At 44.2% G+C, this 21,354-nt stretch overlaps 12 protein-coding genes across 12 annotated transcripts; 5 read left to right on the top strand and 7 right to left on the bottom strand.

Annotated features, from left to right (window-relative positions):
* Nucleotides 1-150: 150 nt before the first annotated feature.
* On the top strand, nt 151-2,963 carry L203_101644 (uncharacterized protein; the record flags this gene model as incomplete). Its single annotated transcript, XM_066211083.1, has 10 exons — nt 151-361; nt 413-591; nt 636-706; nt 754-1,103; nt 1,153-1,253; nt 1,309-1,439; nt 1,491-1,648; nt 1,701-2,357; nt 2,412-2,683; nt 2,736-2,963. 10 exons carry the CDS (start codon nt 151-153, stop codon nt 2,961-2,963), a joined length of 2,358 nt encoding a protein of 785 aa, XP_066067180.1.
* Nucleotides 2,964-3,100: 137 nt separating this feature from the next.
* On the bottom strand, nt 3,101-3,585 carry L203_101643 (uncharacterized protein; the record flags this gene model as incomplete). Its single annotated transcript, XM_066211082.1, has 3 exons — nt 3,101-3,176; nt 3,228-3,538; nt 3,583-3,585. The coding sequence occupies 3 exons, from the start codon at nt 3,583-3,585 to the stop codon at nt 3,101-3,103; spliced, it is 390 nt and encodes a 129-aa protein (XP_066067179.1).
* A 247-nt stretch (nt 3,586-3,832) lies between these two features.
* L203_101642 (uncharacterized protein) lies at nt 3,833-5,234 on the top strand (the record flags this gene model as incomplete). The annotated part of the gene is made up of 2 exons (XM_066211081.1): nt 3,833-4,144; nt 4,191-5,234. 2 exons carry the CDS (start codon nt 3,833-3,835, stop codon nt 5,232-5,234), a joined length of 1,356 nt encoding a protein of 451 aa, XP_066067178.1.
* A 145-nt stretch (nt 5,235-5,379) lies between these two features.
* Nucleotides 5,380-6,270, bottom strand: L203_101641 (uncharacterized protein; the record flags this gene model as incomplete). The annotated part of the gene is made up of 5 exons (XM_066211080.1): nt 5,380-5,463; nt 5,509-5,623; nt 5,674-5,746; nt 5,795-5,874; nt 5,927-6,270. 5 exons carry the CDS (start codon nt 6,268-6,270, stop codon nt 5,380-5,382), a joined length of 696 nt encoding a protein of 231 aa, XP_066067177.1.
* A 165-nt stretch (nt 6,271-6,435) lies between these two features.
* Nucleotides 6,436-7,020, top strand: L203_101640 (uncharacterized protein; the record flags this gene model as incomplete). Its single annotated transcript, XM_066211079.1, has 4 exons — nt 6,436-6,563; nt 6,610-6,719; nt 6,767-6,828; nt 6,874-7,020. The coding sequence occupies 4 exons, from the start codon at nt 6,436-6,438 to the stop codon at nt 7,018-7,020; spliced, it is 447 nt and encodes a 148-aa protein (XP_066067176.1).
* A 135-nt stretch (nt 7,021-7,155) lies between these two features.
* Nucleotides 7,156-8,143, bottom strand: L203_101639 (uncharacterized protein; the record flags this gene model as incomplete). The annotated part of the gene is made up of 5 exons (XM_066211078.1): nt 7,156-7,177; nt 7,225-7,610; nt 7,658-7,765; nt 7,818-7,896; nt 7,989-8,143. 5 exons carry the CDS (start codon nt 8,141-8,143, stop codon nt 7,156-7,158), a joined length of 750 nt encoding a protein of 249 aa, XP_066067175.1.
* A 349-nt stretch (nt 8,144-8,492) lies between these two features.
* Nucleotides 8,493-11,188, bottom strand: L203_101638 (uncharacterized protein; the record flags this gene model as incomplete). Its single annotated transcript, XM_066211077.1, has 4 exons — nt 8,493-10,306; nt 10,367-10,967; nt 11,019-11,060; nt 11,147-11,188. The coding sequence occupies 4 exons, from the start codon at nt 11,186-11,188 to the stop codon at nt 8,493-8,495; spliced, it is 2,499 nt and encodes an 832-aa protein (XP_066067174.1).
* Nucleotides 11,189-11,399: 211 nt separating this feature from the next.
* Nucleotides 11,400-13,552, top strand: L203_101637 (hydroxyethylthiazole kinase; the record flags this gene model as incomplete). The annotated part of the gene is made up of 12 exons (XM_066211076.1): nt 11,400-11,468; nt 11,522-11,545; nt 11,591-11,650; nt 11,701-11,742; nt 11,789-11,840; nt 11,884-12,150; nt 12,197-12,495; nt 12,543-12,676; nt 12,726-12,847; nt 12,908-13,066; nt 13,125-13,359; nt 13,405-13,552. 12 exons carry the CDS (start codon nt 11,400-11,402, stop codon nt 13,550-13,552), a joined length of 1,611 nt encoding a protein of 536 aa, XP_066067173.1.
* Nucleotides 13,553-13,612: 60 nt separating this feature from the next.
* Nucleotides 13,613-14,778, bottom strand: L203_101636 (uncharacterized protein; the record flags this gene model as incomplete). Its single annotated transcript, XM_066211075.1, has 6 exons — nt 13,613-13,773; nt 13,823-14,000; nt 14,056-14,156; nt 14,207-14,456; nt 14,510-14,578; nt 14,629-14,778. The coding sequence occupies 6 exons, from the start codon at nt 14,776-14,778 to the stop codon at nt 13,613-13,615; spliced, it is 909 nt and encodes a 302-aa protein (XP_066067172.1).
* Nucleotides 14,779-15,424: 646 nt separating this feature from the next.
* Nucleotides 15,425-16,755, bottom strand: L203_101635 (uncharacterized protein; the record flags this gene model as incomplete). The annotated part of the gene is made up of 8 exons (XM_066211074.1): nt 15,425-15,510; nt 15,562-15,594; nt 15,649-15,748; nt 15,804-15,943; nt 16,002-16,102; nt 16,152-16,378; nt 16,424-16,543; nt 16,594-16,755. 8 exons carry the CDS (start codon nt 16,753-16,755, stop codon nt 15,425-15,427), a joined length of 969 nt encoding a protein of 322 aa, XP_066067171.1.
* A 665-nt stretch (nt 16,756-17,420) lies between these two features.
* Nucleotides 17,421-18,201, top strand: L203_101634 (lactoylglutathione lyase; the record flags this gene model as incomplete). Its single annotated transcript, XM_066211073.1, has 5 exons — nt 17,421-17,531; nt 17,577-17,733; nt 17,781-17,941; nt 18,079-18,106; nt 18,152-18,201. 5 exons carry the CDS (start codon nt 17,421-17,423, stop codon nt 18,199-18,201), a joined length of 507 nt encoding a protein of 168 aa, XP_066067170.1.
* Nucleotides 18,202-18,288: 87 nt separating this feature from the next.
* Nucleotides 18,289-21,231, bottom strand: L203_101633 (uncharacterized protein; the record flags this gene model as incomplete). Its single annotated transcript, XM_066211072.1, has 15 exons — nt 18,289-18,292; nt 18,348-18,453; nt 18,501-18,540; nt 18,596-18,990; nt 19,044-19,287; nt 19,341-19,429; nt 19,475-19,529; nt 19,572-19,844; nt 19,897-19,999; nt 20,046-20,224; nt 20,286-20,369; nt 20,418-20,511; nt 20,564-20,823; nt 20,880-21,095; nt 21,145-21,231. The coding sequence occupies 15 exons, from the start codon at nt 21,229-21,231 to the stop codon at nt 18,289-18,291; spliced, it is 2,229 nt and encodes a 742-aa protein (XP_066067169.1).
* Between the last annotated feature and the right edge of the window lie 123 nt (nt 21,232-21,354).

Below are 21,354 nucleotides of genomic sequence, written 5' to 3'. Positions count from 1 at the left end.
ATTTACCAGACCTTGAACTATCCTTGACGAGACGTAAATGAGACAGTGGGAAGGCTTGTGATGCTGCCTGAATCCAACTCATTCACGCCGCTCGCTTCTATTCCTCTCTCTTCCTCACACTTTCTTCATCCAAAATCATGTAACCCAGCAATGGACCTTGTCGTCCTTCTCTCGCCTTTACTGACGTCTGAGGCGACTACGAAGCCCCACCAACCTTTTTTTCGAGCTCTTGGTGGAATCAAGGGAAAAAACAAGGATGAACGTAAGACGAGAGTCTCGTTGTGGAGGTCTGGTCAAGGCGATAAAGTATGGGAGGTGGAAGTTGGCGGAAGGGTAGGAGGTATGGCTTGGATGGAAAGCGGTTAGGGAAATTTGGCTGGGAATGTTTGGATTTATGCTAACGCTTCACAAGGACTGTATCTGTCTACTCTCGTCATTTCATCCCATGGCAAGACGATAGATACCCTCTCTGTCCACTCTGGCGAAGTTGCAAGATCAACGCCGATAGAGTTGGACGTACCAGAATTATCTGACGGACAATGGATTGATATGTACTACCCTCCAGCCACTTTGGAATGGGAAAAGCCATTGGTAAGAAGGTGTTTAATTTGTGACAGGTTTACTGAAGGAAGCAGAATGGATCGGCAATGGCGATTATTGATTCGCTGCCCAAAGTTACTCCTGTAGAACCTCCCAAGCCCGTATCGTAGGTGAAAACATTCGTAGGTCACATAAGGATGCTAACACACTCAGTACCATGCCATTTATGCGGCCCAAAGACGGCATACAGGCGAAAGCTTCGTTACACCCACTCTTGCTTACCTTCCCTTCTCTTCTTCCGTCTAACCCGCCTGTACCTCCAGTAGTACTGCAAATCCAGACTTCCTATCCATCCTCCATTTCCCTCCTCACAGGAACTTTGCCACTTTCCACTAGACCTACTAGAGAAGTATTGTCATTGGCGCAAATGTCTGATAGGATGCTTGTTCTTCTTGACACAGCACTGAGAGGCTTTGAAAATGTAGAAGCTGCATTCAGAGAATGTGAAAAACAAACAATGATACACCGAGAAGACTTGGAGACTAGTGGTAAACAACAGGGAGGTGTGTTGTCAGTGAACACGAATGATTACTCCGTTGACTGGTTGATTAGTTTCAATAGCCGATGTACACGCAGACATGTTCCGATTTCTCATGACTGGGCGAACTGGTGTGGTAGTGAGTGAATGGCTTGGTAGTCGAATGACCCCTAGGGTATGTTCCGTCTACTTTCGCCAACCCAACAAAACTTATAATAACCATGCACTAGACCATCGCGAAATGGGATACCATCCTTGACACATCTTACAAAAACATACAGAAACTAATATCTCAAAGTATATATCCAGCTTTGGAGCGAATACTTTTGTTATTAGAGGATATGAGAGGATGGTCTTTAACGCAAGTTGAATGTTACTCTGCCTTGATTAATTTTGTTAACGGATTTTGTAGTCCAAGGTTCAAAAATCTGCTTCCTGCAACGATGGAGGTATTAATTCAGGAAAGGATGAACATGGTAGCTGGATTGGGCAAGTTGGTAGAGAAGATGCGATTGAGCGCACAACATGAAATGCTGGCTGCTGCAGAATTCATAAAGTGGCTCAAATATGGTAAGTCAGCACGAGGCTCTCTGTTCCAAAGTTCTCACCAATTAGCCTGTAGAAAGTTCCCGCATAATTATTCAGGACCGGTCGACAGATGAACCTCCGTTTGCAACTTATGACCTCAAACTTGTCTGGTCTTTCATGCAAAACGGCTTTGTAAATTCCCCATTTCGATATCATTTCCCAGATCTGCTTGATCGGCCACCCAAGGATCAGCTTCCAAATGAGATTGTTACAAAACTGAACGAACGACCTCAGTTAAAATCTTTGAATCAAGCACTTCGAGAAATGATAACATGTTTACAAAAGATGCCTGGGAATGACAAACAATCTGCCAATATGTCTGCAACAGACAACCAGAATCTATCTATGTCCTTATCTTTAGTCATGGAAGATGTCTCGGAATCGTTTGCTCTTGGACCTAATGATTCAGTTGACTTGTCCTTCGCCTCATCAATAGAAACTGTCGCTCAAAGAGATAGGCTAGAAGAGGAACCAAAAAGTGTTCGATTGTTGGAAAAAGAACCATGGGTATGGATGAATTCGGTAATAAAAAGCTGTGAGACTTTGATACGAGAGGTTGTAACCGTGAGTGAGGGCGAAAAAGAGGATGATAGAGGTTTATGGAAGTGGGACGGATTGAGAGATGTTCGAGATGCTAATGAGTCAAGATGGATGGCTCTTGTATCTTCAGCTCAGGGGCAGAATAGCCAGCGTATGTTTTGCATCATCAGCTTCTGAGTACACCTCTCCTGACATGACCCAATAGTGTCACTGATATGTCACCGTCCATCAGAACAAAACAAAACCTTCTTGGCAGCGTTCAAGCTAATAGATGAAAACGAAGCAGCTGAATGTCTTGCCATTCAATTTCTGGACGATGAAGAGGTTGTCTTGTTTCTACAACAAACTATCAACCAACAATGCCATCTCGTGACGATTAGGTATAAGGATTTGTTGGCCGATATGTGGAGTGTACCTCTTCAAATGGACTATTGGACTGTCCAGGATTTAGTCAAGTTGGGGCAAAGCGAGACTTTTGTGAGTCTCTTGCATGTTACAATTGAATAGCTGCTGACGCGTGTTATTCCAGAAATCAAGACCCTTACCAATCGCCAGATCACGCCCTTTGGCCTCTCACCCCACAAACATTCGAGCACATAGGTCAAACGCTTCCATTGCTCTCAACGGTAGAAAAGGCAGAAGGTTCGGGTGCATTTATGTCGAATCAGAGGAAGGTAGAGAGGTGGAGGTGCTGGATTTTGATGCGAATGAAGATGATAGCGAAAATGAAGAGATGGATGATGGCGAGAACGAGTGAAGGATATCCTCGGCGGTTGTTTGTGATATCAAACCTATGATATTACCAAAACCAAACATTCTATCTCTGCAGTCCTTTCATAAAGAGCTGAATACTCTTAATGTCATAATGTTACATGATCATAGAGCGTCAGCTTCTTACTCCACAGGATCCTCATCATCTGGATCTGGAATGGTATATATGGGCTCCTTGAAGGATCCGTCTTCTTCAAAACTATCCAAAAATCAGTCGTTTACTTTGTCGCTGTCGTTGGCCTAGACTTACCTAACCAAGATTGTCTTCCACCTCCCCCATCCAAGCTGAGAGATAGTCTTGTTGGCTGCACTGGGGTCGCTTTCGATACATTGGATTGCCTTCTCTGTCTGCTCTCCTCCTTCGCTATCGACCAGTTCCCATAAACGTATACTCGTTGTCGAGGTAGGAGGCGACGTTGGAAGAGACGCAGCAAGCGGTTGAAGAGCTGGAACGAGGGCGGATTTTATAAAAGTGATAGTCGAGTTGGCAGGCAAAGAGAGGAGGACTGCTGAGCGATAAAAGTGAAAAGTAATATGGGTCAAGTTGGATGATTTGGGCGGCTACTTCTAATTCAATATGTGTTTTGTTCAACGTGTACACTTACCATTTTTAAATATGTATAAAGAATGTAAAGAAAAGAATTACAAAAGAAGACAGTGAATTAAAAAAAAGATACTTTTATTTTAGTTGTTTATTTCCTCTGTTATTTCCATGTTTATACTTCAAGTTCAACGACAATAATGCAAAATGACTGGGCAACTTCAAATGACATTGTTGAGAAAAGAAGATATATCAGAAGGAGAAATCAACATGGATCCATCTCTGCAACACCATCGTCAAGCTCAACCTCAACAATGGACATCACAGTCCCTGGTCCAAGTCGTCGTTCTTCTCCACAGCACCCTCTTTCCTACCCAACGTCACCGTCTAGCCATAAACAGGCTCTGCCAGATACCCGTCCTGCGTTGCAGCGTGCAACAAGCGCAACAGAACGTCAGGTAGCAGAGAGTAGTAAGAGTGGAAGCGAATGGGGAAGCACAAAGGGTAGTATAGACAGGCTGAGGAAGAACTGGGTGGATGATGGTAGCTCCGAGGTGGAAGTCTTGATCCATACTGTCAAGTCTGACGAATCGCTTGCTGGTATAGCACTCTTGTATGGCATAGATGTGAGTGCTGGCTCCCTTTGTGCGTCCATACTGACGTCTCTTTCAGCTTGCAACCCTTCGGAAAGTGAACAAGTTGTGGACCTCTGACTCGATGCATACTCGGGCGCACTTGTATGTTCCACTGGGTGCTTGCCGGTTGAGTAAAGCAAAAGGATTGTTGGTTAGAGGACAGGGAGAAGGTCAAGTCATTCTGTTGTCAAAACAAAAGGATAAAGGCAAGGAAAAAGTTGTGGATGAGTTGGAACAAGGTGTGGACAGGTCTCACAAGGCAAAGAGTCGGGAAGCTGGACTGCTCGATAAGGATGCTGTTCAGGAATTCATGCCATCTACAAACATTGCCTACTCCCCCCCTCATGGCACTTCCATCCCCTTACCCAATGAGCCCGGCCAAGCCGACTCTCCATCTCCAGAACAGACATCACCGCGGATCCTAGACATTGTGCGCATTCCGTCTTCCCAACTCCAGTTCTTCCCCAAACGTAAACCTCCTGATACACCTCGAGCTTCTACTGAAAGTGTTCATCAAAAGGAGAGAGATGGATTGAAGGCTGTTTCGCCGCGTGCATCATCAACTTGTGAGCAGCCGAAAGGGTCATCCGTCATGCCCAATCTGTCAGCTTTACCTCCGCTATTCTCCTCATCTTTAGGGTCTTCATTAAGACGACCCAAATCGTCGACAGTGGTTAAGCTTCGGCCGCCACAACCCATTAAACCTCTTCAGACAAGCAGCGTCTTGGCAAACAGGCTTTCGGCGTTTTTCGCTGTTCCTCCTCCTCCCACCGACATATCGATGGTGGCTCAACCTGGATTCCACGTTCGATCAAGTAGCGAAAGGGATCTGAGTCGACCATCAATAAATTCTGTAGCCTCAGATATCACAGCAACATCAGGAGGCGCTATGTCTATACCAGCTTTCCGTCGCCACTCAATGACAAACAGTTTCTCATGGCAAAAGCAAGAAGAAATGGAACTTGTAACGCGTGTCCAAGAATATGCTGGTCTTGGATTGGGGCTGAGTGGTTTGACCAATGGCACGAATTTTGCGAAAAGGTCATTGTTGCAAGCAAAGAAGACCGAGAAAAGTGAATGAAGGATACGATTATAGATTGTAATGGGAGCGTCCACAGTAGTGGACAAGTGCTTGTCATGATTGGCCCAGCATGCATACAATGTAGATTTTTCAAGTCTTGTTGCTCGTAGAATATCATGTGCTGAGTATCTCGGTATCTTGTTTATTATGAGGGACCAGAGCTGACTGATACGGTCGGGGCGTGAACTTCTGCGACATCCTTGACTTTTGAACCGACAGCATTGGCCGTCTACGTTTCGTTAGAGACTAAGTGTGATATTGGAAACAGACTGACCTTTGCGAAATTGCCCAGATGGACGTCAACTGCATCTGTCTTCATCTTGATCTCCTTCTTGGCCCGAATATAGGCATCTCGGTCTTTTGTGAGCTGAGCCGCCTGGGCTTCTCGTCTATATCGATTATGTATCAGTAAAGGTCAATCTATAGTCTGTCGCCATACTTGAGAATCTCTTCCAGTTCATGCTCTAATCTCGTTATGGTAAGAGTTTGTTGATGATCCTCATGTGTTGGCGCTACGTCCAAGTGAGTTAAAGACAACGTCAGTGGTCATATATACCCACATAACTGTTCAATCATACTCGGTTCCACTTTCTCAAAAAAGGTCTCTACGCTTGGTGAATCCATCGCACTGTGTATAGGTCTGTACAATTGTATCAGCAGCTTTCCCTTCTTGCCGCCAAACCCAAACTTGCTCGTAGCGTAAACACTTTTCAGTCTCCTTCCTAACCCGATCTCTCTCATACTCTACTTCTCTCAATCTTACATCAACCTGATCCAATTCTTCTCTTGCTTCAGCCGCTCCAGCTCTCGCTGCATTCAACAACGATTGCGCGTTCCTGGTAGCTTGCCTAATAACAGAAGCGATAACAGGCATCGATGGCACGTCAGAGGACACAGCATCAGTTAGGTACGCATCGATGGCAGATACAATAGCTGGTAGTCCGGAAACGGGAGAGAACGGCAGTTGTTCTGGTATGGGTAGAAGAAGAAGTGGATCAGCCGGATCCTGGTCTTGAATGACGGATGGAATAGCCATTTAAAAAAAATCTTTTGGAAAATTAAAAGTCTGAAAAGATAAGATACATTCAAGAGAATTAGGAAAGACGATAATTTTTTTTTTAAATAATCCCCCTCTTTTGCAGTCTTAATTTCTTTCATCTGTTTTCCAGCCAACTTTTACAACTTTCTTTTTCAACCAAAAATGCTTGGAACTGTCTCTACATCATTGCCAAGTAGTTTACCAGTACCAGGCTACAGACAATTCTTAACGCCTCTCAGAAAACTCATTTTTGATTATGACGCGGAATCGCCATCGCACCATGGGATCAGGTGGGTCTTTTGTGAAGTACGAGACTAGGTACTGATAGACGAAAAGGGCATACATCAAGAAACCATTGTTGGATATGGCAAGAGAGAATCCGGATATAGAAGTCGTAGTGAGAAGACTAAAGAGGGGGAAAGCTGCCGTCCTTCGAGGACATTATAGTGAGTTGTTAATGAGATGGGTGGAATAAAACTCAACTGGAGAATAGTAAACGGTCGAGACAAGGTCATTTGTGTGAACAAGCTGGAAACAAATCAAGTGGCCAACAAGGTCTGTCTTGAATCGCCATGGATGACACAACTGACAACAGACTAGGTCGACCTTCTCTTACATTCTTCAGGAGCAAAGATCAAGCACCTGAAAAACCTGCAGTTGGAAGCTGCGCCAGCTGGAGAATCGGCGAGAGGTATCTGGAGTGCGTTACATGACAAGACAAGGGATGGCAAAGGGTATCAAATATAGAGGGAAGGGCATTCTTAGAAAACCATGCAACAGTTTGAAGCCTCAAGTCTTGACATGAAACGTGCTACATGCGGTAACTAATCAATATGCTTCAACTATTCTATATCAATTTTGTCTATGCTTCACCGTTAGCGGCTAGTTCAACTGCTGAAAGTACCTATCGCTTTCGTTAGCTGAGACTGTTAATCCTACCAAAGAACCTACTCGTCAACCTGCCAAGCCTGGTTCCAGTATTTGACATCCACTTTGAGACCCGCCTTCTCACCTTCCTTCTTGATCCTGCCGCTTAAAGGGAATCCCTCTCTGACGAGTGCCAAATCACTCTGCCTCATCCTCAAGACCGGGCAAAAGTCATTACTACCATCGCCCACATAAACAATCCTCTTGTATGACTCTCTGCCACCGTGACTGGCAAGGTAGTCCTCGAGCTCCTTGCCCTTGCACATATTGGCGAGACATCCTACAGAGCATCCATGAGGAGGCTCAGTAGCAGGAATACGACGGCCGATGATGAGGTGATCAGGGGCAGACTTGGACCAATGAGCGGGGTTGGTGATGACATCAGCAAAAAGGTCAGTCAAACCGTGTTTCTGCAGACCGGTCAATACGTTCCTCCACAACAGAGAACCAGACATACCTCAAGGATAGTGCTGATGTAGATCTCGTTTGAGTTGGAAAGACACAAAAACCGAGTCTCGGAAGAACGTTCTTGGAGTGAGGTCACCGCACGCTTCATCGCCGGGTGCTACACGAGTGTCGGTCGAGTTTCTCGCTGCAAAAGAGAAGCGATTACATACAAAAGGTAAGATACGAAGAGCCTCCAAAACCTGCTCTTTCTTGAAGCCCCTATCATACAAGTCCTTCATGGTGTCGTTGCTACCCACATATCAGCTTGTCCCCCACGACGCTGGCCCCACTAATATCATGAGAAGTTCCTCTCTCATTCGTAGCTTGAACCAGCCACTCACGCAATGTCGGGAGTACACTGCATGCCAGTGACGGCAAGCTCTCGAGTGTACATCAATCTCCTCAATTCCGTAGAAAGAACCTCAAACACCCATCGGTCAGTGTCTTGGTCGACAAAAGACCAGTCAAAGTCAAACACAACAAGCTGCTTGGACATTGCGAGTGCGCTTTTTGAAAAAAAAAAATTTGAGAAAAGATTGAGAGAGAAAAGAACAATGAAAATGATTTATTTATTTTTTTAAAAAAAGTCCCAGCAAGTCTCGTCGAATTCAGGCACGTCTTATCACACGTTTCATAGTAATAGATTTTGAAAAAAAGTATCTTTGCATTTCACAACTATACGTTCATCTTGTATACGGAAATGAAAACCAATACCACTCGACATGGTATTTCGACTTGCTCATTTCTCTTTATCCGTTGCATGGACAAGCATGTCCGTCGGTGGTTGATCCATTATATAGTGGTTTTCTTTGCTCATTTCTACAACCATCCTGGATCATGCCAGCTTATCCAGGCAGCTTGAAGTCAGAGAAGCTTTGTAAATTTAGTTCCTTCAGTTCTGCAGATACCTGCTCATTCCCCAATGCAAGATAGCTGATTTGTTTTTGTATCATCTCTACGACCCTCTGCACGCCTTGGACAAGAAATTTTTCTGGTGTTTCCTGGGACCCTTCTTCTCTTAGGAGATTAGCCAGTTCCGTCTTCCATCGTGGAATCTGGACTAGCAAGTCTTTTACCAGCTCCTGTTTCAACTGGTTACCCTCCTCAGCACCTCGACCATGAAATATCACTTTAATACGCCGCTCGATCAATTCGTTACTCAATCCCAAGCGATCGTCGACCACCAAGGCCGAAGAAGTTGGAAAATTATTTTTACGAGCACCTCCACCCCCAATAAGAGCCGAGCTGTGATTCACCACAGGCAATATGATGTCTTTCAAGCTCATAAAATGCCCCAAATCAAGAAAGCGATTGTTCCCACGTTCAATAGGGATTATCCCTCCAAAATCAATCGTATTGGCCTGGCCGTATGTCATTCTATATTGAAAAGCCATTACCGATTCTTCGTTAGTGAACCACTTTCCATCGACGCGTCTTTGAAATTTCGGGGGCAATTTGTAGTTGGACGCGAATCGGCCACATAACAGTAAAAGCATTTGAAGGGTTTTCGAGTCAAAAGGCTTATTGACGGAATTGGGTTGATACCAATGGTATTGTCGTCTGTTGACGAACCGGACCTCCCAAACGTTCAACATTCTGAGAATATCAGCGAACGTTTCAGTAAAATCACGTGTTCCAATGGATTGTTTATACCATTGGTCCATCTCATATTGCGAGACCCGTATGATACACGCTTCCTGATTGAACGGTGCATTGTTTGGAAGCTTGGGTGCTGATTTATTGCTTTGCAAAAGCTTCAACGCCTCTTCGTTCACACTCTTCATCGGAAGGCCTGGCCGAAATGTGAGACGCACTATATAGAAGGGATCACTATGCGTGAAAATCTTTTCTCCATTCTGTTTTGTATATATTTCATTCAAGTGTTCAACCCATTTCATAGCTAGCGTTTTTGCGATTCCCAGTGATTTGCTGAAAGAGTCTTTGATCATGCGCTTGAACGCATCTCGGTCGATGTCTCCATCTTCCTTAGGCTCAGGCGTAAATATGGTGACATCGGTAACGAATCCTTGCAATTTTATTCGTCGAGAAATAGTCACTCGCCACTGTCCGTTACGGATTTCTGCTCCGATGGGCGAAAACATTCTCGATTTGAGAAAGATTTTGCCAATGTATTTCAACCACTCAAGCAAGTCAGTTGCTTGCTCTCCCAGCGCTTTGCTCATGTCCTTAGGCCATGTGGGAGTATATTTACCAACTCGTCCAAGTGTCTCCTCTGCTCGGTAGTACCAAGTAAAGAACCGTACGAGAAGGTTGATCGTCTTACGAGGATTGTTTTTCTCAACGTTGGAGACCCATTTAGCCACCCTCTCCCGTATTTGTTTTGAATCCATCTTTTGCCACTCTTTTAGACGCAACTCGCTCGACAGTTCATTTGCTCCAAACCCAGAGCGTAGGAACCAGTCCATAAATTCATTTGCCCACTGTCCAGCCGATCCTTTTACAGTGTATTTCTTGTCATAGAATTCTGGATTCGGACAAGATAGTTCTTGCAACACTTTAGTCACATCGGCTTGCTTCTCTTTAATCATTTGGCGAATAATCTCTCCAATTACCTTAGGGATTGCTCCTACTCCATCTACCCATTCATCTTGAAGGGCCGCTGCCATTGTGTCTTGGCTGACTCTAGGATGCAGCAAATCTATATATGTCAAGTCTTCTACTCTCTCCATCATTTTCTTCAAGTCGTCGCTCAACTGACCTCTCTTTTGCAAGGCTATAAAAGGACTTAGCGATTTATCCAGCTTGTAAATATCCGGTCCTAAGACCTGCTCCTTTGATTTGTATTTCTTAAAGTCTTCCTCTTCCTTTTGGTCATATAGCCGGGTACTCTGAGCATTCGTGTCGTACACCACCATGCCGTCCGCATCTTTCCCATCCTCGTTTCCAATAAATGCGACTCCCTTCCGCCCCAACGGTCCTCGTTCCCAACTCCCGTCCTTTTTCCGCTTCAATAGAATCGGTGGTGATCGACCACTTGGCCTTTGAGGACGTTGATTCTTGTCGCGTTTCCAGAGCGTACCAGGCAGTTTTTTTTCGTCAAATTCATATTTGGCCAAGGGGGGAAAGCTGGAAGAGTTGCGAGGTACAGAGGGCGGCGGAGCAGCCTCGGTTTCGGAATCGTTCTTCAAATCCTCCCTATTAGATTGTCCATCTCCATCGCCATGTTCGTCGTAACGCCCCCGATCTCGTTTTCCAGAAGACTTTTTGCCTCTCATGAGGACATAGACGGCGATGACCAGAAAGAGGACGATGAGGATCGCCTCTGGACGGACCTGTCTTCTTATCACTGTCTTTCGCATCTGCAAAGGTTGGTCATTTCAGCATGCCACATGCTTTCTCAAGCAACTCACCTCAAGCTGACTCTCGTCGACGAACACCCATCCGGCTTGTCTCTAGGATGTTTAGGATGGATTCCAAATCTACGACTGTTATATCTTTAGTTTTCATCACATTGATATTCCTTTGAGTATCAGTAGACCCGGGATAAAACAAAGAGTTGTGACTTCCCTTTATAGAGCATTTCTACTAGAAAGAGTTCCTTTTAGCTTTGTGGTGGCAGCGACATGGTATATATGCTTGGTATCACGTTATAGATGAGTTTGTTGAATACTACAGATGTTGTAAATGACAAGTATCAAGTTGGAAAAATACACGTCATGAATGACAAGAGTAACCTTATCCACAGATGAATATCATCTCTCAATTGAATTCATTCCTTTTATATCGCAAGGATGGTTAAAATGACCGTGGATTACTCGATATACCTTGTCACTGGCAGGGAGTTCCTTCCTCCGGGTAAAGTTGGTCGTAGAGACATTGAGGGATGGAAAAGAGTAGTTAACAGGTGGAATAGGATTACTATGAAAGTCTTGAGCAAGTAGGGATGGTCAGCCATGGCTGCGCTCTTTGCTGATAGACTCAGAGTCTAAAAGGCGGCGTTACACTTGTACAGGTGCGAGAGAAGACGGCGGATACAGGCGAGGCAAGTTTGTGAGCCCAATGGCTGGCCACTGCCTGCTAACTATGGTCTAGTTTATCGAGGTAGCTAGGAAAACCAAGGCGATATGCGACAGAGTTTGTAAACGCTGACTTTGCTCAATTCAAGCTCATTTATTGCTAGTACAATGTCCCAGTTTTGATCAACGATCGTATTGACGTTCATCTAGCAGTCGGTGGGTTACTGGAGCAGGAATTCGTTGACGAGCGCTACTATAGGTACTGCTGGCATTCATATCGGCCAGACAGATTGTCCTGCTGGTCTCGCCCGTAGTCTTGCCGGCCCTGATGCCATCATTGGTCTCTCAGTTGGCAACGTCGATGAAGCCAAACGAGCTATCCAGCAAGGTGTTGACTATGTTGGGATTGGCCCGGTATGGCCCACTCATAGCAAGGACGTAAGGAACAAAAAGATCCTCGGTCCAGATGGCGTAGGCGAGATCCTCGATTTGCTTGATGAAAGTGGTATCAAGACTGTTGCGATTGGTGCGTTTGATGTGTAGCTGAAGGCATTCCTAACTCTGTGACTTAGGGGGTATCCATTTACCCAACTTGGCGCATCTTCTCCATGCTTCTATCAGTCCAGTATCTCGCAACGCTCTTGACGGCGTGGCTGTTATTTCTGATATTGTGGCTTCTCGTACACCTGAGCAAGCTGCAAGGGGCCTTCGAGAGGTTACAGATTCTTTTAGTAGGAGTCGAAAACAGCTTGATAGGTTGACTGGTGTATTCAGAGGAAACAGCGTTGGGGCTCAAGGACTTAAAGAGCTGGTTGACCAAGCCGTTGGTCTCATTAGCGTGGTGAAGCGAATGACTCCGCTTGTCAACCAAGTGAGCAACTTTTGTTGTGTAGTCAAGTTGCTTATGTTGGTATGCAGTTGACCAACAACGTCACAATGAATGACTCTGCAAACGTTACGTTGGCTATCGGTGCTTCCCCGATTATGGCGACACATCCGCGAGATGTCCATGAGCTCAGTCCCGCCATTGGTTCTCTCCTTATCAACTTTGGGTAAGCTATGGTTCATCTTTCGAGGACAGTGGCCGACATGCAATGATAGCACCATCACCGACAAAGAAGGTATGCTTGTAGCAGGGAGACAAGCAAATATCAACCGAAAGCCCATTGTTTTCGATCCAGTAGCTATTGGTGCAACACTTTACCGTCAAGAAACCTCAGTGGGTATGTAGAAAGCGACAAAATGTGATTGAGAATGATCTGAAATTAATCTCAATATTTTAGAACTTTTTGCCAATTGGCAACCGACAATTATCAAAGGAAATGCTGGTGAAATTGGCTTTATGGCCGAGTCAAACGAGGTTGCTAGTCGGGGAGTGGATGCGTTCGGCTCTGGCTTTTCGGATCCTGGAGCCATTGTCAAAAGCCTGGCTAGGAAGAAGGGTGAGTTGGCTTGTTGCACCTCGTTGCAGAATACCTAATGGCATTGTGCTGTATTTAGCTGCTATTGTTGTACTCACTGGCGAACACGACTACATTTCCGATGGTGCAGTCGTTGTCAAGATTTCAAACGGTCACCATTATTTGGGATGCATCACAGGCTCAGGCTGCCAACTAGGCTCAATCATTGCTTCTTATGTTGCTGCTGCTAGAGACGAGCATATCGCTAAACACGGTACATGGGAAAATGCCTCACAGCTTGTTCAAGGAGACATGCTGGTTGCTGCTGTCATTGGGTATGTAATTATCGGTCTTGAGCATATCAAGTCTAACAGTTTTAGCGTATTGGTCTACACGGTGGCCGCAGAAGTAGCAGCTGCTCGAGAAGACGTCAAGGGCCCTGGCACTTTCAGAGCAGCTTTGATTGATGAGTTGTATAACCTGACTCCAGAAGTCGTTAAGCAGCACGCCAAGATCAAATTTTTGTAAAATATTACATGCATGTTACATATCAAACATCTTCCGCTGTGGAATACAAGTCCCTATCTGTCAACGCGCTTGAAACAATGCAGGGAATGGCATCTCTTTGGTTGGCTGCAACCAGTTTCTCTCGTCGTACTTGACACCTTTGCCTCCTTCAATCATATGAAAAGTATAGATGAGTCTGGACTTGTCAGAGTAGTTAGGTGGTGACTTGTGCATGACACTCCCTTCACATCGTCATCAGTTCGGCTATCTCGCAACATCTTTGATGCGTACCATGAATCAAGACAAGTGTCCCAGGACTACATGGGGTTTCTCGCCATCCATCCATCTCGTCCCACTTCTCCATGTTTGGTTCCACACCTGGTACATCCACAAACTCGGTTCCTCCATTTGGTGCCCGCACAAATCTTGTGGATGTCCTCGACAACTTATGAGAGCCTGGAAGAAAAGACTTTGCGTCGTCTTTTTATTAATGGCCTGAAACTATACAGTTGCAAGAGACATACCAGACATCCATTCTTGGATGTACATTCTTCAAGAGATATCCAAGCCCCGATAGCACTTGGCGGGTCAGTATAGAGAAACGTAGAGTCATTATGACAAGGTACTGTTTACAATAGTCGCAAGTCAATCCCCAGCTCGTATAGTCAAACTTACCCATACCACCAATCCTCGGCTGCTTGCAGATGATCATACTCTGTAGTACTCTTGGAGTCTCTTGGGCTGCTAACTCTTTTGCCAACTCAGCGATTTTTGGCGCATTCAGAGTGTACTTTTTGAAGACAGAATTGAGCATTGCAAGCGCATGGCCAATCTTGTTGATGGATTGGGCTGGGGGGACAAGCAGTTTAACGGGTGAAGTAGCTGTAGCCGGCACAACAGAATTTGGTTCAAGAAAGTATCTTATCTGCACCATACAGAGACGGATCGTTAGCGATATAGTCTTGAACATTGGCTTACCTTGTCGCCAGAATCCAGAAAATAGTCATCACCAACATGCTGTTGATCGGCAAAAGTCTTGAACGTCGTCTATTCTCAGGTCAAGCCAAGCCATTACTTGTTTAGAGCCAGATACCCACCATGGGATGTCCCTCAATATTGAATTCATCGCACAACCTTCTTGCCTCATCCAGCATCTCTCTGGTCTCGTCTGGGTCAAAAAAGTCTGGCAAAATGAGATAACCATCTTGATGCCAACGTTCTCTTTGTTCCTCGGTCAAGTAGGTCATGATGCTTGAACGTTGGTTGCAGAGACGGCCAAATTTGCTTTGATAATAGTTTTTGCTGATGTATCCGCTAAAAGATGGATAGATTTGTTAAAGATGAAAATGAGCAAAGAAGAAATACATAACATCCAAGGTGGTCACTAAAAGTGGAGGTATTTATGCACTAATTTTGAGTTATTACAGGTGATAATTGTAGGCACAGGGATGCCTCACTAAGTTGTGGATGCTAAATACTATGTAAAAATAGTATATATATATATTGTTAAAGTTGTTGATACCGCAAAACTAGCACTGGTCATGCATCGAAATCAAGTATCTAAAGAAATCATATCTAATCATTCAACCTTTATCTATCATCCTCAAAGCCCATAATCTCGCGGGACTTCTAAGAGTGGCAAGTGAAGTGCTTGCACTTACACTTATTCTGATATTTATACGTGGAACTCGAACATCCTCTTAATCCCATATAATACCGTTAGTGGCGGCACTATTACTAACACTAATCAACAGTTTATCGTCACTTTTGATTCCATAACAATTTTGTAATAACATTCGAATAACTATATTTATATATAATAACCTCCAAGATAAACTTTCTATCAAAAGCAGACAACACTCGATATAAATTTAAGCAACTCTGTAATCTTGTCTACATATTGCTCTGAACATAAGGAAGACCAGCACTTAGACCACCGTCAACAGGAATGGCTTGCCCATTAACATATAACGAGTCATCTATAAAAGTCAGTGGATCAACTTTTTCAAAGCAGAGATGAGGTATCTTACCAGAGGCTAGGAATAAAACAGTCTGAGCTACCTCTGTGACAGCCATCAGCAGAATAAACTCTCCGAAACCTGACCGATACAACGTACCATGTCCAACACCCTGGCGAAGCGTAGGGTTAAGCGTTCCTATCTTATGTTCTGTTCCAGTAGCCTTGGCAAGGTCAAACAGAAACTTGGTCATATCCGTCTATTGGATTGATACCGTAAACGTCATCTCCCAGCCTGCAGCACTCAACACCCACCTCAATCAAACCTGGACAGATAGCATTGACTCTGATATTGGTGCCAGCGAATGCGAATGCGGCAGTTTGAGCCATGGAGACGGTTGCAGCTTTGGAGGCTGAATAGGGTATCGGTCCGCCGTTGGCCTTGAGACCAGCAACTTTGTCAAGAGCTACGGTGAATTCAACGCTTCACAGTGTAATGAGAATTCAACTCACCCGAAGACGTCAAGACGATAGATCCTCCTGGTACCGTTTTGCCTTTTTCTGGGCATGTGATTGACATGGCTGCAGAGGCATATTTGATGGCGATAAAGCCACTGCAACTCATCAATCAAGATTGTTCATCAAGAATGCCTTGCTACCCACCCCAACGCATTAACTCTCATAATTTCACTAAACTCATCCTCTCCGATATTCTCGATAGGTTTCGCAAAGCTCATAAAGTTGCCGTTCTTCCCTGAGGAAGCTTTCTCCGCCTGAGCTGTGCCAGCGTTTGCAAAGTAAAAGTCCAATCGACCTTCGTCTTTAATGGCCCTGTCAATCAACGAAGAGATAGCTCCTGCATCGGCAACGTCCGCTTTGACAAAGTCCACCTGTTACCGTCAGCTACGGATGAATGTATAAAGCTTGATAATCACCTTTGTCTCAGGATAATTCTCTTTGAGGTAGTCGAGCAAGCTTTCGATCTGTTTGTCGCCAAAGTCCAACAGGTATAGATGTGCAGTTCCCTCTCTTGCAAAGAGCTTGGCTGCTGCAGTCTACGCAGCCTTTTTTAGCATGACCAAGCTTCTCGCAGGACGCAACCTACTCCAATGCCTAATTCCGGCCCAACACCAGTGATAATTCCAACTCTACCCCTTAATCTCTCTGAACCCTTCTTGATCTCTTGCGCCTGATGTCTTGCATTATCGAGTAGGTGGTCTCTCAGCTTGAGGGTCGTTGATATTTTATCTGCAGTGGATCTCAACATATTGTTGAAATACGTTGAAAAGGGAAAAAAATCTACAAATGGAATGCGCATCTCAGTCATCTAAAAGATTTCTGCTTGAAGGGAGAAGAGATAGCCGAACTTTCCCACGGTCGTATATTGGCTAAGTTATCTCTTTACAAAACAAATTGTTAATGTTCAATTTGATATATAAAATATTCTAATACAAAATGTTTTAATACAAATTATTTTAATACAAAATATTCTAATAAGAAAACAAGTATATACCTATTCTAATTATACTTTTGATTATAGGTAGGACCATTCCAGACGGTCTTCAAAGCCTGAGAACTTATTCTACCCCTTTCCCTGTGGCATGAGTTGTGACGTCGATAGCTCGAGAAGCAGTACTTGCAAGGGTAAAGCAAAAACTATGCTGTTCAAGATATAGGCTATGGTTTGGACAGCAGTGATATTCACAGATGACATTTATCAATATTGAAAGCTCAATACATTTTCTAATAATAAATGTTGAGCTGTTATTTTGGCGATACAGATAAATCAAAACTATGTCGTGACGTCATTACATCTCAACCTCTAATCTTATATTTCCCACTTCTTCCTTTTCCATCTTTTAAATGTTTTCAACCTTTACATCCAGATTTGCATCTATCACTCACATTGGAAAACTACAGAAACTTTCAAGAATGTCGACCGCTGCTTCTGACCCTTCCACTTACAAATTCAACCATACCATGTTTAGGATCAAGGATCCCAAGGTGTCCATTCCCTTTTATGAGAAAGTCTTGGGGATGAAGGTGCATTTGTCATGTTTTGGGAGAGGAAGCGCTGACCATTTTCAGACCATTAGGGAATCTCCCAGCGAGGCGGGTAAATTCACAAACTACTTTCTCGCTTTTCCATCTGGTTTTGGCAACATGGAGCTCACCGATGAGAATATGAAGGCCAATATCCTCAATAGGGAAGGTGTCCTCGAACTTTGTCATAATTGGGGCACCGGTAGGCTTCCAACTTTGTCGAGTTCCACCATTGACACTTGATTATAGAGAGCGACTCTGGATTTAAGGGATACGCTTCTGGTAACGACGAGCCTGGACGAGGGTTTGGGCATATTTGCGTGACGGTCGATGACCTTCAGGCCGCTTGCAAACGCTTTGAAGAATTGGGCGTGAAGTTCAAGAAGAGACCAGAAGATGGTATGATGAGGGTGAGTAGACTTCATGGTTTCGGGGGAGTGTTGATGAGTGGTACCAAGAGACAGAAAGATTGAGTAGTCTGTGGTGCCTATCTGAGGGGCGAGAAGTATGAGATCGACAGATAGAAGCTGACGATCCTTTTCAACAGCACATTGCCTTCATTTACGACCCTGATGGTGGGTTTGAAAAGGCATTGTTTGTCACAGTGCTGACAAAAGTAGGTTACTGGATTGAAATTGTCGCCAGACAGCTCGATGCCCGTACTCTTTAGTCATATTCACCAAGCAATAGCTTGTGGAGAAATTGGGGCGCCAATAGGTAGAGGCGGGTAATAACTGACAAGTCTACATGAATGAGTTTACCTATTATTTGTCATACAACATTCCACCCAAAAACCCAAGAGCACACGAGATTTACTTTTTCTGCTTTTTCGCACTCTTCTCTGTATCCTTTTCATTCTGGAGATATCTAGAAATAACATCAATGGTATTCGCCTTGTTGGGTTTGCTACCAAGAGAAACATCTACACCCCAGTCATCAGCAAAATATAAAAAATATGGCAGGACTAACTGTAGAATTTGGCCCAATCTTTTAAATCTTGAACCTTTAGCTTATCGTAGAAAATCAACTTTTAGCCAGCATCGCTCATTATAGGCATCGCTCACCTTATTCATGGTGCCTGACTTCCACGAACTTCTTACATCGCTCAGCTCCCACTCATTTAAGGTCGTACCCGCCTTGACATCAGCCTTGTCTTTACCCCTCTTCATAGGCATAGACAATTTTCCAATCGTCCTCTCATCTTCTTCCACTAGTAGCTTGAAAGCCTTCATAAACTCTCCAGCTCTACTGTGTATACCTTCATAAAGAGGTAACGTCTTGTCCAAGTCTTGCTTTGACGGATCTTCAGGATCCCAATCCTCTTCAAAAGCCAGCGCTTGGAGCCGATCAAAATGGAGCGCGAGAGCAGGGTTGGGGTACTTTGAGGGCTGATAAACAGCGCTTTTGAATCTCATCCGTTTGATGATGTCTTTCATAGCGTCAATTTGTGCCTCCTCGGCTGGACGAGCGTTGGATCAGCAATTAATACGCATGTGTTCAGAGGAGACGTACCAGGAATGTTTGCATTCATATTTCTAGGTGGCCGCCTGATGTCATCTTTATAAGGAAGTGGAACAACATGGAATCCGGGTGGATGGTCTTGACGCCCATCAATGATTTCTTCTTGTTGTGGAATTAGTACACAAAATTCGGGCGCAAGATTTTCGCGGAAACGACATAAAGCGAGAGCGTGCCGGTTTTTTTTGAGACACGACTGTAGCAAAGCCGCAAATGTGCGTGTTGAGCCAACATAAGCCTTGAATTCTGCATAAGTACAGCAATCCAGGTAAGGAAAATGGACAGCCTTACGTCTTCATTGGGGTATATAAAGTATGCGTGTTTAATATTGTATTCGAAACGAAGATGATTGGGCGATTGAAAACCGATTATCTTGATTTCTAGCTGGGGTTTAGAACAATCACTAACAAGTTATTTTAACATACGTGGTTCAAAGCCCATTGACTTGAACTGCATCACCTCCTCTTTTGTAAATTGCAGCTATGCCATTTATCAATTTTCTAACCCAGCGAAAGCACTCACCCTTGTCCTAGTGACTGTTCTTGGTCTTTCCTCCCTCTGTTTCTTCAGAAACGCTTTAACGTCCTCATTATCTTGTTCAGTCATTTCGCCTTTGTCATCACTTTGTCTTCTCTCTATATACTGCCTCAAAATGTCACCCATCAGAGGCTGATCTACATCTTGACCCTGTCCAGTTTCCCACCAGTTGGGTTCAAGTATATTACGGATAGTTGCTTGGTCACCAAATTGATAGGCTTGACATATTTCACTATCATTGAGGATAGCCCCGGTTTCCTAAATTGACAAGCTTGGTAAGACAAATCATGTTTGCATGGATTAATCTTACGGCAGAGGTATATTCTGTTCGCACATCTACTTCCTTCACGACTGGTCCTCGCATCTTCACATACCTAGGCTGTCCCTTTGTTTGCTCAGAGATCATGGAGTATCTATTTAGGTTATCCCAACACACTTGACGTCATTTGTTAAACTTACCCGCTTACACCAATGACAATGACACCATCTTGACCACCAAATTTCAACGGTACATCAAATTGCCTTTTTTTTGGTGCATTTTTTATGACAAGGTCATTCAAAGCATCTGCTAGTTTGGAAAGACCATCGGCGTCTGGATTCTCACTTTTGTATTCCTCCGGCACGCGATTCAAAAGGTTCTAAGAGAATTGTAACGTATATCATTAGAAAGGATTAGATTAGATCAACAAGAGTACGGACATTCCAATATAGATTAGGATTGAATCGATGACCCAAGCGGTCAACAAAGAATGGGACAATCTCAACCCCATACGATATGAGATCCTACGCTAGCTTAAGCCCAACTAAAATTGATGACAGAAAGAAACGCACATTGTAACTAGTATAAGCAGCATTGGTGTTGCCTTGAGGAGAGTCATTATCAGTGACGAAAAAAACTCGCTTGGCACCTGTGAGCCTTGCTCCTCTTGGTCTATCATTAGCAGCTCATCACAGCGGCAAGTCATAATCAAGCCTACCCATCACGATACATAAAGTTGCAAATCCTCAAAACATCCGCAACGTTGAGCTCTTGGTCAATGGCAGGAAAGGCCTTTTGTAAGATGTCTGGTTCAATCGTTTCTACCGTCTTGTCTTTGCTTTGAGATTCGTATTGCTCTTTGGCAGTTTGAACGAGCTTGACCAGACGCTTCATCTCGTCCGTATTGATTGTATGTAAAGGTTGAAAGACATGCGTTCCGGCCATATACTTGTCTGAGTTTGCTGTGATCATAGAGCGCTAACTTGCCAGCCCCCTTGTAAACGTAAACGTGCTCCTTGCGAGCAAACACCTACGTCTGTATTGTACAACAGCAATGCAACACTGTCTATTGGTCCCGTAATGACTTTATATCGCTCAATAGTTGCGACACTCTCCAGCGCCTGCTGCAGAGCGCTCTTTCCTCGCACCAGGCTGCCTCTCTTTTCATCATATACATCTGGACGTGGTTTGTGCATTGACACGGAGGCATCTATGCAAAACAAGACATGATCGCGTTCTGCATATTCATACTAACCAGAAAGATAAGTAAGCCAGCAAGACGAAAGAGAGAATATATACTTCGGCTTTGTCTGGGATATTGTCAATCTCGTCTTTCTCTAGCGTATCCCAAGACGGTATTGTAGTATTGTTGACATGTGAGGACATTTTTTTACTAACTGAATAGAAAGAAAAAAGATGAAAAATTAACAGTTATAATTCAAAAATAACGGAGGTGATCTTGTGGAGCCCCGCAAATTAATCACATCCAAATAAATCTTTTGCATTTCC

The sequence above is a fragment of the Cryptococcus depauperatus genome, chromosome 2 (genome assembly GCF_001720195.1).
Source record: "Cryptococcus depauperatus CBS 7841 chromosome 2, complete sequence".
In the NCBI taxonomy this organism is placed as follows: Eukaryota; Fungi; Basidiomycota; class Tremellomycetes; order Tremellales; family Cryptococcaceae; genus Cryptococcus; species Cryptococcus depauperatus.
This window is presented reverse-complemented; position numbering and strand designations above follow the sequence as displayed.